General features: G+C 39.8%; 1 protein-coding gene across 1 annotated transcript in view; it reads right to left on the bottom strand.

Moving 5' to 3' along the window:
- Positions 1–8,015, bottom strand: part of RP2 (RP2 activator of ARL3 GTPase) — a 42,008-nt gene extending 33,993 nt beyond the window's left edge. The window contains exon 1 of the mRNA XM_027091400.1: positions 7,738–8,015. Within this exon, the coding sequence (XP_026947201.1) occupies positions 7,738–7,839 (102 nt within the window). The 5' untranslated portion in view covers positions 7,840–8,015. The remainder of the gene's footprint in view (positions 1–7,737) is intronic.
- Positions 8,016–13,176: the final 5,161 nt, after the last annotated feature.

Genomic DNA, 13,176 nt, shown 5'->3' with positions numbered 1-13,176 from the left:
GTGAGACATGGCCGCTGAGCCTGCGCGTCCGGAGCCTGTGCTCCGCAATGGGAGAGGCCACAACAGTGAGAGGCCCGCATACCGCAATAAATAAATAAATAAATAAATAAATAAAATTGCCAGCTAACACGACTGACCTAATCTTATTTACACAGACCAACTTTGTAATTTTTCACTTCTCTGACTCTACTGAGTCCCTGCTCTCCCCGCTCCCTCATTCTTCCTTAAATGGCTTAAGTCACCTCTGCACAAATCAGAATGGAGCTCAGCTCCTTCCCCTGTCAGTAATTACTGAACAAAAATCTGTTTTCACTGCTTTAACCAATGTCCAGCTGTATTTATCTCTGTCACCAGACACTGGATCTGTTGGTACCTTGATCTTGGACTTCCCAGCCTCCAGAACTGTGAGAAATAAATTTCTGTTGTTTAAGCCACCCAGTCTATGGTATCTTGTTACAATGGGCTGAACAGACCAAGACTGGCTGCCATAACAAAATAATACAGACTGGGTAGCTTAAACAACAGAAACTTATTTCTCACAGTTCTAGAGGCTGGGAAGTACAAAATCAAGGTGCCATTGTGGTTGGCTTCTGGTGATACCTCTCTTCTTGTCCTGCAGATGGTTGCCTTCTTGAATTATCCTCACATGGTCTTTCCTGGGTGGGTGCATGGCAAGCTTTCTGATGCCTCTTCATATAAGGACACTAATCCTATCAGATCAAGGCCCCATCGTCATGACCTCATTTAATCTTAATTACTTCCTTACAGGCCCCATCTCCAAACAGAACCACACTGGGAGTTAGGGTTTCAACATATGAATTTGGAGGTGATTGCAGGGTGGGGCGTGGTGGGGAACCACAAACATTCAGTCCATAACTGCTGCCAATGCTGAGGAATTAAATGTGATTTACTACTCTACATATTTTATCTAGACACCTCAGTTCTCGTAGTTCACTGGGTGAAATTAATCCTATAACTAAAGAGTTCTATAGTATAAAATTATTTGGACTATCATTATGATCTACAAAGGAGAAACTTAGGATTTACATTGCTGTACTTACTTTCTCAACAATTCCTGAAAGCTCTTCAAAACAAAAAGTGACAATAAAAAACTTGAAGCTTAGTACCATAATAATTTTGTAAAAGTTACTAGTTCTCAAAGTGCCCAAAATCACAAACACGAAAGGTGAAGTTTTTAAACTACTTTTTCACAAGAATCACTTATGAAGTGAGCTTAGTTTAGGTCATATTTCTAACTACAATCCTTGAAAGGTAGTGGATATACTCTCAAAAATCAAAGAAACATTTCAGGAGTTGGAATTCACCTGATATAGCTAATAAACTAAGGTAAGTATTATTTTCCTAACAGAAAATAAAAGTGAACATCTTATTCTTTCACTGAGCAGTTATCCAAATTTTTCATTAAAATTCACCTCCACAGTTAAACTTCCATAGTGATAACCTAAGATGAAATAATGGCATTTGTTAGTTTTAATGGAAATCTGGTCTGGGTAGAAGTTCAAAATAAGACTCAGGAGTATAAGGAGCACTATACAGGCACCAGGCACCATTCTAAGTGCTTTATAATCTTTCACTCAATCCTCATAAAAACCCCTATGAAGGTTGTATACTATAATTATCTCTATTTTACAGATGAGAAAATTGAGGCACCCAGAGGGTAAATAACTTACCCAAGGTCACATAGTAAATGCTTGAGCTGAGTCTCAGACCTAGGCAGTCTGGCTCCTAAGTATATTCTCTTGGCTGCTTCTTTGTATTCAACCATATTCAAACAGAAGCCAATGTTTACTAGGTGAATAAATCAATGGAATAGAATTCAAAAACAGACTTATGTATATATTGACAAAGGTGCAAAGGCAGTTCAATAGAGAAAGGATAATCTTTTCAACAAATGGTGCTGGAACAATTAGACATCTATATGTAAAAAATAAAATAAAGAATCTCCCATACCTTGTATCATATTTAACAATTAACTCAAAATGGATCATAGAACCTAAACATAAAACCAAAAAGTCTAAAACTTCTAGAAGAAAACAGAGGAGAAAACGTTTGTAATCTTGGTTAGGCAAAGATTTCCTAGATGTGAAGCCAAAAACATGATCCATAAAAGAAAAAATTGAAAATTGGACTTTTATCTAAATTTTGAAAACTTTTATTCTTCAAAAGACACTATTAAGGGACTTCCCTGGCGGTCCAGTGGTTAAGACTCCGAGTTTCCACTGCAGGGGGTGTGGGTTCGATCCCTGGTTGGGGAGCTAAGATCCCGCACGCTGTGTAGCAAAAAAACAATAAATAAAATGTGAATCTTTTTTTTAAAAAAAAGACACTATTAAGAGAAGACAAGTCATTATTTGGGAAAAAAATATTTGCAAGACACACATGACAAGGGACTTGTATTCAGGATATATAAAAAACTCTCAAAACTCAATAATAAGAAAACAAATAACCCAGTAAAAAAAAAAATGAGCAAAAGGTTTTAATAAACACTTCACCAAAGAAAATATACAGATGGCAAATAAGTACATGGAAAAATGCTCCACAAATAATTAGTCATTAGGGAAATGCAAATTAAGCCACAATGAAATACCACTACACTCCTATTAGAATGGCTAAAAATTTTTTAAAAACTGACCATACCAAGTGCTGGTGAGGATGCAGAGAAACTGGATTTCTCATACATTACTGGCGGGAATGCAAAATAGCACAGCTGCTTTGGAAAAGGGTTTGGCACTTTCTTATAAAGTTTAATATACAATTTCCATATGACTCAGAAATCCTACTCCTAGGTATTCACTCAAGTGAAATGAAAGCTTATGTTTATTCAAAAACCTGTATGCAAATGTTTATGGTAGTTTTATTCATAATTACCAGAATTTGTAAACAACCTAAATGTCCTTCAACTGGTGAATGGATAAACAAATGTGGTAAATCCATAAAATGGACTACTACTCAGCAATAAAAAGGAACTCCTGATACATGCAACAACATGGATGAATCTTAAATGTGTCATGCTAAGTGAAAGAAGCCAGACTCAAAAGGTTACCTACTACATGATTCCATTTATAGGACATTCTCAAAAAGATAAAACTATAGGGATAAAAAACAGATCAGAGGCTGGAGGCAGAGTTGACTACAAAGGAGCATGAGGAAATTTGTGGGGGATGATGGTACTGTTCTATATCTTGATTATGGTGATAGTTACATGACTGTATTTGTCTGTCAAAACTCATAGAACTGTACACTTCAAAAGGGTAAATTTTACATTATGTAAATTACACTTCAATTAAAATAACCAATTATTTAAAACTTAAACATTGTTAAGTCAGTTTCAAGGCAACATAGCTATGTAGCTGAAAGGTAATTTCATGAGTGAAAATAACAAATACCAGTACCTTGATCTTATATACATTGATGACAAGAGAAGGTGAAGTATTATATTTATATAACACACCATGTTGCTAAATATATAACCACAAAATAGAATTCATATCATCTAATTGATTTTTAATCTAATTTTACATCCTATCCCATTCTCTCTGTTCATTCAGATGTGCCTGAATGCTTCTACTGATGCTTACCTCTTCTCTTAAGATGCTCAAAGAATTAAAGAACTGGAAGGGATCTTAGGAAATTGAGGGCTGGAAAAGCTAAATGACTTGACCAGTGAGATATAGTACAGGGCAGAATGCAAATTAAAACCCCAGTCCCATACACTTTCCACTCCATGCACTTTTCCCCTTTTCCCACTTTATATGAGTGAAGAAATTGGAACCCCCATACACTGCTGGTGAAAATGTAAATGGTGCAGACACTTTGAAAAACAGTTAGGCAGATTCTCACAAAGTTAACCACAGAGTTACTATACGACCCAGGAATTCCACTCCTAAGTATATATCGAAGAGAAATTAAAACATATGTCTACACAAAAGCTTGTACACAAATATTCATAGCAGCATTATTTGTAATGGCCAAAAAGTGGAAACAAGCCAAATATCCATCAACTAATGAATGGATAAACAAAACGGACAGTAAAATAAAATTTATTTATAAATAAAATGAAATAAAATATCTACTCTGTTAATGTCATTCAGCAATAAAAAGGAATAAACTACTGATATATGCTATAATATGGATGAATCTCAAAAACACACTAAGTGAAGTAACAAAAGACCACATATTGTATGATTCCACTGATAAATGTCCTAAATAAGCAAATCTATAGAGATAGAAAGTAAAACTGTAGTTTCTAGGGGCTAGGAGGAGTGAGGAGTAACTACTTATGGATCTGGGTTTCTTTTGTGAGGGATAAAAAAGTTCTAAAATTAGATCATAGTGATAGTAACATAACCCTGTGGACTTGCTGAAACTATTGAATTGTACACTTTAAATTAGTAAACTGTATGGCATATGAATTTATCTCAATAAAGCTATTTTAAAATGAATAAACAAAGAACTAGTTACTTCCTTTAAGCAGCAACAACTTTATGTAAAGGATTTAAAACATGTCGACAAGTTTGACACTTCTCCCATCAAGAGGTCCCCTCCCCTTGGATGCAGGTGGACATCTGTGATTGCCTCAACCAACAAAATATAGCAGAAGTAATGCTACATCACTTAAGAGGCTAGTTAGAAAAAGCCATGCAGCTTCTGCCAGTCTCTCTTAGGACACTTGCCCTGGGAACCCAGCCATCACGCTGTGGGGAAGCCCAGGCTACAGGAAGAGGCCTCTGGCCCTTAGCCCCAGCTGAGCTTCCAGCCAAAAGCCAGCATCAACTTGCCAGCCAGCTCTGTGATTAAGTCATATTGAAAGCAGATCCTCCAACCCCCAGTCAAGCTGCTGCAGCTGATGCCAGATAAAGCAAAGAGCCAACCTAACTAAGCCCTACACAAATTGCAGAGTTGTGAGCAAAATAAGTACTTGCCATTATTCTATGCCATTAAGTTTTGGGGTGGTTTGGTATGCAACAATGGATAACTAGAATACCTCACGTACTTAAAAGGCTAAAAACAGCATCTAGCCCCCTACTCAATGCAGACACTTCTTCCTAGTAGGTCTCCACCCTACCTCTGCCTGAATGTTTTGACCAACATGGAGATCAGTTCTTCACAAAGCCACCCTTTCCACTGAAGAACAACTCTGGGAATTATGATCTGCCTTATACTAAGACTGGTTCTGTCCTGCCCAATCTCTGGCCCAAGTTCTATCCTCAGAGGTGACCAGTACTGTCTAACCCTCAGGACAGGCCTTTACCTTATTAAACAGTAGAGAAATTTTTACCAGGTTTGATTTTATAACTGAGGAACCTGAATGGACACAGATGTGTTGTCCATACTCAAAATCACAATTTTCATACCTATGCCATCATTTCTATTGTCTAGAAAGAGTATTGGTATGAATAACTAGAAGATGAAAGCTACTTTTCTATACTACTCATCTTCCCGTGATACTTAAATATTTCCTGTTTTAACTCAAAAAAGCCAGTCAGCTCTTCAAGGGCAGGGAAAATAATTCTTATAATTTTGAGTTTTCCTTGGTGTTTGAGAACATATATATTGAATAATTTGCTTAGTTATGGGAGGCAGCATACAGATAACAAGGATAAAAGCATTTCCTTCCAAATGATTTAAACACAGATCTTACAATCCAAAAATATTTCTCATCATGGCAATGTAGTAATTGTACAATAAGCTTTTTTTCCAAGTCAGCAATAGAAAATGAGCTTCTTACACTGTTGATTACAGTATACCAGTTGTCATGACAACACTGAGTCCCCAAACATTCTTTCTAATTGAGACAATTTCTTCTAGCTTCAGTCCCCTAAGACTGACCCAATTACACAAGTCAAAACCCAAAACCCAGAGGGTGCCTCTCAATAAAGATACTCTGATTACACAACCTAAGGAAAAATCTAAACACCACTTTTCCAAGTTGCAAGGAAACTTTTCAGGCAATGCACTTTTCTTTTTCTTTTTGTACTTTCTTTTTTACAGCTAAGTCTTACAAGTTGAATGGTAATTGTCTGATATAACAATTGTCTGATATAACAATTGTCTGATATAAAATTGTTTATGTTATAGTCCATGATCACATTAGAGACCTAAACTTTTAATACAAACCATTCTGTTAATATACATCCAACGTATCTCATTTATGTTCTCTGGGCTGCATTTGCATCCCATTCTTTTTAAGGTACAATTAAAATCTTCTAGGAGCAAGCAAGACCATGCTAAACTCAGTAAAAGTATCACTGGACTAATACAGAACATTTGCGCACTACCCATACTGACCTCATGAGAGGTAAGGAGCTAGAAAAAAATCTTTAAAATCACATAAAATTTAGCAGGCTATCATAAATTAGAGGTACCCTAGAGTGAATTCTTAGTAATTCCAGAAGAAAAAGAAAAAATTCCCAAAAGAAAAAGCAATGTTGGGAAATGTGGTATCTCCACTGTCTCAAAATGTAAGCTGGTAATTCTTTCTCTAATAGTCCAGGAGAATTTTTAAAGGGGTTGTTTTCAGACAGAAAATATAGTATTTTCCACTGTTACATTATAAAATGCTTCTATCAAGTATGGATAAAAGAGAATTAATAAACAGATCATGCAACCCTGTGAAACAGGGGCAGAAAGATGGGGCTGAGGAGTCTGTAAAAAGCGTCCAATTTTTAAAATCTGACACTTGGAGAACCGAGTTTATGTGAATACATTCTGCTGGGGACTGGAAATCATGTAGGATGGTCTATGAAATCAAAACATTAGTAAGACATTTACTATAAAGTAGTCATGGATACAGATATGTTTATTAAGCAAGGAGTTAACTGTTCATAACACTCATTTAAAAGTCTTTATTTTCTTTTGGATGAGAAAAATAATTGATGGATCAAAGTATTTTACTAAACACAAATGGAGAACTATGTAGAAAGAGGAAGCATTATGAAATTTATGACTAAGTGCGCTTTGTGTAAGACTAGTGGACGTGTTCAAAGCTTTTTCGTTTCTGGCTATATAGAAAAGTAAAACTAAGGGCATTTTCATTCATGAAAGCAACAGTAAAATATTGCCTGGCTTATGCTGGTTATTTTCATCTTACGGTCTTAACACACATTCCAAGGCTGATTCCATTTTCATTATTCCTTTCGGGTAAGTGGAAGAGGAGGTCATACAAAGCTGTAGGTCAAACGGTCCACTTCGTCATTGAGAAAATTCAGCAGTGGAATATATCAGGAGGCACCAAAGAGATTTACTGGCTAGGGCAGACAAAAGAGAAGACAACCACAGAAAGAACACAAGCCGCGAAAGAGATGAGATCAGTTCCATGTGTAACTCGAGGACTGGACAAAACCCCGCTCGGAGCTGCGAGTGAAACGAGATGTGAGATTTGGGGCATTCCGGGTTCTCCTTCCTTCCCTGGAGTCCATCCTTGGACCGGAGGGCAGGGTGCACAGAGAAGGGAAAGCCCGAAGTGTCCATCTGCCTGGACAATGAGCTCTAGGGCCCCTTCCAGCGCCGCACCGCCCTCCGTGGAGCCCTCTCTGACGCTGAATTTCACTGCTCCCCCAAAAGTCATTCACTCCGACTTCAACTACTCGCGGGAGAGAGCGAGCGCGCAAGAGCGGCAGCTGCTGGGTCCGCCCCCTCAGCGCTGCCCGGCCACTGGGGACCCTTGCCGAGCGGGCTCGGGAAGGCTGAGACCAGCCACTACGTGACGTTGGTTACCTTCTCGCGCTGGTCCCAGCTGTACTGCTTCGGCCGCTCCTCCTCGCCCTCCGGCTGCGACTCCTTCTCAGCCTTCCGCGTCTTGGAGAAGAAGCAGCCCATGGTCCCGGCCCGCGGGGTCCCACTAGCCACTACTCCTCGCCGGCGCGCTGGCTCAGGCACCTCCTGGAGTTGTGGCGTGAACCCCGGGGTCCCGGGTCCCGCAGCACTCCGGACACCGCCCCGCGGAACCGCCAAACCGCCCGCAGCCTCGGTTCGCCGGCCAGGCCCAAAACCCCTTCTCTTTTTCCTCTCAGTCGCCTTGACGACCCACCGCAGCCAATGACCGCTCAGCGCCCTGGGAGCCAATCCAAGTCCCGCGAGCAGCCCTGCGCGGCCTATGAAGAGAGGCCGACTTACGCACACAGCCAATCCACGCCCGGCTCCTGCGCCAGCCCCCAGGGGCGGGCCCGGTCGGCCCAGATGCACTCATCGCCACCACCACCCCCAACCCTGCCCCGCCCCTCCTAGGACTCAGCGGGGCTGTCCCGCTGCAGGGAGTGCAACCTCGGCAGACAGGTCGTTTTGCCCTAGGTTCTCAGTTTCCAAGCTCCGTAGTTGAACATTAGACTTAAGTTTTGTGATGCAATTGGGAGGGAACAGGAATTCCTGCTGACGCAGGAAGGGCCATGAAATTCGCATGCCTCACTCTTCGTCACCCATTCCCCGACCCCACGTCTGGCCAGTGTTACCTCCTCGGGAAATTTCCCCAAAGACCTTCCCGACCCTCCTTGCCCTCTCTTATGTGCTTTCTTAGAATTTCCACGAATGACTCTAAAATTGAACAAGAACTTAGAAAAATAATTGTTTTTGTATCGTCTCCTTATTGGAACTGTGAATTTCTTGAGACCAAAAGCCCTGTCTTTTTCTTTTATTTAATCCCCCAAGCCTTGCTCAACTTCACACTAGTTGCTCAATAAAACGTTTGTCGAATGAATGCTTGCACACTAGTGAAGGAAACATTTACAACCTTTCTCTATTCTTTCCCAAAGAAAGTGACTAAAGTGGGGCAGAGGTGGTGGGGTGGGGGAAAGAGTAATGGTAAAGGGGTTCTCCTCATGGAGTTTATAGCCTGGTGGAGGACACAAGCGTTGCCATATAAACTATCAGATCTGTTCTCAGCAAATGGTATAGGGTTTGTCTGAAGATATTTTTTTTAAATATTAGCATTTGCTATACTTGGGTTGAATGTTACTGCAATACACATGTATTGCTTGTGTAATAGAAAAGGTAAGTTGTTGGTTTAATTCTCTGAGCACAGTATTTTGGCATTTGGTCAGACATCAAATGCAGATTAGTTTAGGCTCAAATTTGGTTATCTTTCTGCTTTCCCACACTTATTCACATCTAGTGTATGTCCTAAATGAGCCTCTGAGTTAACTTGAGCATTAAGAATGTTCCCTTTTTCACTTCCTGCCTTTTATTGCACAATCAGGAAGAAAAGTGCATGTGCTCAAGTATTAGAAATTACTGTAAATTTAAGTTCCAGATCTTAGGCAACAGAGTCTTCACCCAGTGCACACTTTTTCTTCCTCAGAGTGAGATGAAAAGTTTATGTGAGCCTATGGAGAACAGTATGGAGGTTCCTTAAAAAACTACAAATAGAACTACCATATGACCCAGCAATCCCACTACTGGGCATATACCCTGAGAAAACCATAATTCAAAAAGAGTCATGTACCAAAATGTTCACTGCAGCTCTATTTACAATAGCCCGGAGATGGAAACAACCTAAGTGTCCATCATCGGATGAATGGATAAAGAAGATGTGGCACATATATACAATGGAATATTACTCAGCCATAAAAAGAAATGAAATTGAGCTATTTGTAATGAGGTGGATGGACCTAGAGTCTGTCATGGAGTGAAGTAAGTCAGAAAAAGAAAGACAAACACCGTATGCTAACACATATATATGGAATTTAAGAAAAAAATGTCATGAAGAACCTAGGGGTAAGACAGGAATAAAGACACAGACCTACTGGAGAACAGATTTGAGGATATGGGGAGGGGGAAGGGTAAGCTGTGACAAAGCGAGAGAGACGCATGGACATATATACACTACCAAACGTAAGGTAGATAGCTAGTGGGAAGCAGCCTCATAGCACAGGGAGATCAGCTCAGTGCTTTGTGACCGCCTGGAGAGGGGGGGATAGGGAGGGTGGGAGGGAGGGAGACGCAAGAGGGAAGAGATATGGGAACATATGTATATGTATAACTGATTCACTTTCTTATAAAGCAGAAACTAACACACCATTGTAAAGCAATTATACTCCAATAAAGATGTAAAAAAAAAAGTCTGTGTGAGGATGTTTTGGATGAGACCCTTAGATGTTTTATATTCATAGAAAGTTAAAATTTCGATCCGTTGCTGCATAGTACAGTGGAGGAAACAGAGGTCCACAGCGGTGAAGGGACTAACCTGTGGTCACAATGAGAGTGGTTAGACAGGTTCTATAAAAATCCAGAGCCTGTGCTGTCCAGTGCTCCCTCCTCCTAAATTTGTTCCTTTCTGATTCATCTGAAAGAAAGAAGTAAAGAAGTACCTGCTTAGGCCTTCTGATTCCTATGGAGCTCTGTCCCACAGTGATGTTGTTCCTCTTAATGAACAAACAACAAAACTAATTTTAGAGAAACAATCCCTAAAACTCTCATAGTTTTGAAGTATTCATTAATGAGAGACTTAAACCTAAAACAAAATCTATATCCAACAGTGATCTTTTCAGGGACCCTTAAACAAAAGTAACGATAAAATCCCCTTTCTGTTAAATCCCATCTCACCATCACCCCTGACCAAAAGCATACGCATAGCTGAGAACAGTCATCCCACCCTGATTCCTCATGGCCTTTCTGTCCAAGTTCATACTACAATTTCTTTATATCTTAGTTCAGATTCTCAAGGGAGATAACCAGATAAACTGCTGGCCAATCAATAGAATGGTTACCCACCGGTCAACTGTGCACCCCTGGTCTAATTGCTGCAGCCACAAGGATGAGTTCTATATTGCAAACACAAGTGGGAAGCAGGTCCTGGAAAGGGCACATGTGCTGGCAGCCCTAACTCTGCAGAGTCCAGACAGAAATTGGTCGCTCCTTCTGCTTATATTCCTCCTCCTACTTATACGCTTGTGACTTCTTTTCTATAGAAAGCTGCCCTTCATGATCAACCAAACAGATAGATATTAATCTGTATTAAAAAGTTGGGTTGTGGGTTTGCACCTGGCCACAGGCTCCAGACATGGTCTGGGTCCCCTGTTTTTCTTGACCACGGAAGTGACATTGTTACCTCTCAGAAGACAGTCCTGACAACATATATCTTCACAGCATGAATAAGCCAAGTACCCCAGCAACAGCAGCTGGAAAAGTCCCTTTTCTTGAGTTGACCTGACACAGGCTTGCTCACTCTGCACTCACCTAGGGAAACACTTTGCAAGTGAAGGAGAAGGGAGGAGAGGAGTGTTTCCATGATCCATTGCAGCATAACAAACTTAATGGCTTAAAACAACGATTATTTATTTTCCTCATGAATCTGCCATTTAAGCAGGGCTCAGTGGGCACAGCTCAACTCTGGTTTCATGCGGCATCCAAAGCCTCAGCCAGGATGACTCAAATGGCTGAATCATTCTACATGAAATCTCAGAGCTTCTCCATGTGATCTCCCTAGCAAGGTAGCCTTAAGTTAGTCATATTTCATACACCATACTGAAGGCTCCAAGAATAAATGTTCCATGAGACCAAGGCAGAAGCTGCAAGGCCTCTTACGATGTAACTTCAGAAATCACACATCACTTCCACTGGATTCTGTTGATCACACAGGGCTGGCCCTGACTCCCTCAGGAAGGGAACTAAACAAATGCATGAATACTGGAAGGCATAGATCTTTGAGGTGTCATCTCAAAGGCTGGTTACCATAGCGGGAGTCGGTTCTGTCAATAGTATTACATATGTACCGAAGAAGAGAATTGGGAGGTTGAAAAAAATTGTACAAGCAGATAAATTTTTTCTTTTAATAGATTTTTGAACCAACATCTCTTCTCATACTTTAACTTTTAGGTAGTTCTTACTGATTTTCTTTCACCCTCTTATCAACCAGTTCTAATGATTTTTAAAAGCATAAAAATTGTGTGTAATCAGGTTATAAAGACTGTATATTTTTCTGACTGCTCTTAGCATAGGGTATCTTGTTCACTGTTGTTGGTAAAATTCTTAATGTAAGCCAAGCAAAAAATATTTGGAATTTAGTACAGAAAAGGAACAACAGAGGAAACAGACATTTAACTCAAATAGGGATGGGGAGGGTGGAAAAGTCAAGAACGGAGTCTCAGAAGTGAATGATTTTAGCAGCATAAAATAAAAATTATTCCAGTAACTTTTACAGCAAAGCAGTTCCAATGGAAACTACTTTAAAAAATAGTTTCCGGACTAAAAAAATCTTTTTCTAGTGGAATTTCAATTTTCCAAACACTCATTTCAATACTTTTCAGGGAAGGGACAAACTGTGATAAAACTAAAACCTCAGAGTTAATCAGAGTGTGCTAGTTCATAAAATTTGTTTTTACCTTTGGGGTTTTATAAATAAAAGAGCTACTTCCCATTTCACCCAAGCTAGGTTAGAGATTTTATTTCCTAGTTTCCTCTATGCATGTAGATTAAAAAAAATAAGCTCTCAATCTGACATCGAGAAGATTCCAACTCACAAAATTGCTACTCATCAACAGTTGTATAGTATACAATTCCAAAATAGTCAATAAGAAAGATTTGGGCAAGAAAACTGATGCCACAAGACAGAAGTTTTAATAAAAGGATATTTAATAACATTTCCTACATCTTACATGAGTAAGTGGTTAATATCATATAGATGGCCAACACCTAAGCAGACCTGAAAGTCCCTGAGACCTCTATGAGTAGGATTTCTTTCCTACTCACCCTTCCCCTCTCCCCCGGTTCCTGACAAAAGTAAGAAAAGTCAGGGCTCATGCTAGATAAAATCTTCCGTGAGAGTTTCTTTGCTGGGTTTTGTACAATTCCCACCACCTCACCTCCTCACCACAAACACCCAGCTGCACGAATTAGGGAGGAAAACATCTCTTTAGCACTTCTTTCATTCATTCACTAATTCTTGTGGTGCTAAGAATAGCATCTAATCAGCAACAGTTCACTCTAAGAGAGAAATCCAGGATTTGTAGGGTTTGCAATTTATACAATTTAGGTTGGGTCCTTTCTAAGAAAAATAATACAAATTATGAAGACAAAATTGCTAGGGCCCCTCCTGGGGTACGTACAGGACCCATGCAAATGGAGGGCCCAAAAGTTTCCATTCCATTTGCTTTACTATAAGCCATTTGTCCAAAAGTATTAGGGATATTACTTCTTGGGGAGTCAGGATCTAAATTCACACAT

Source organism: Aethalodelphis obliquidens, unplaced genomic scaffold, assembly GCF_003676395.1.
Source record: "Aethalodelphis obliquidens isolate GAN/ISIS:26980383/991018 unplaced genomic scaffold, ASM367639v1 scaffold71, whole genome shotgun sequence".
In the NCBI taxonomy this organism is placed as follows: domain Eukaryota; kingdom Metazoa; phylum Chordata; class Mammalia; order Artiodactyla; family Delphinidae; genus Aethalodelphis; species Aethalodelphis obliquidens.
Note: the sequence above shows the minus strand (reverse complement) of the source record. Positions and strands in the feature narration are given on the sequence as shown.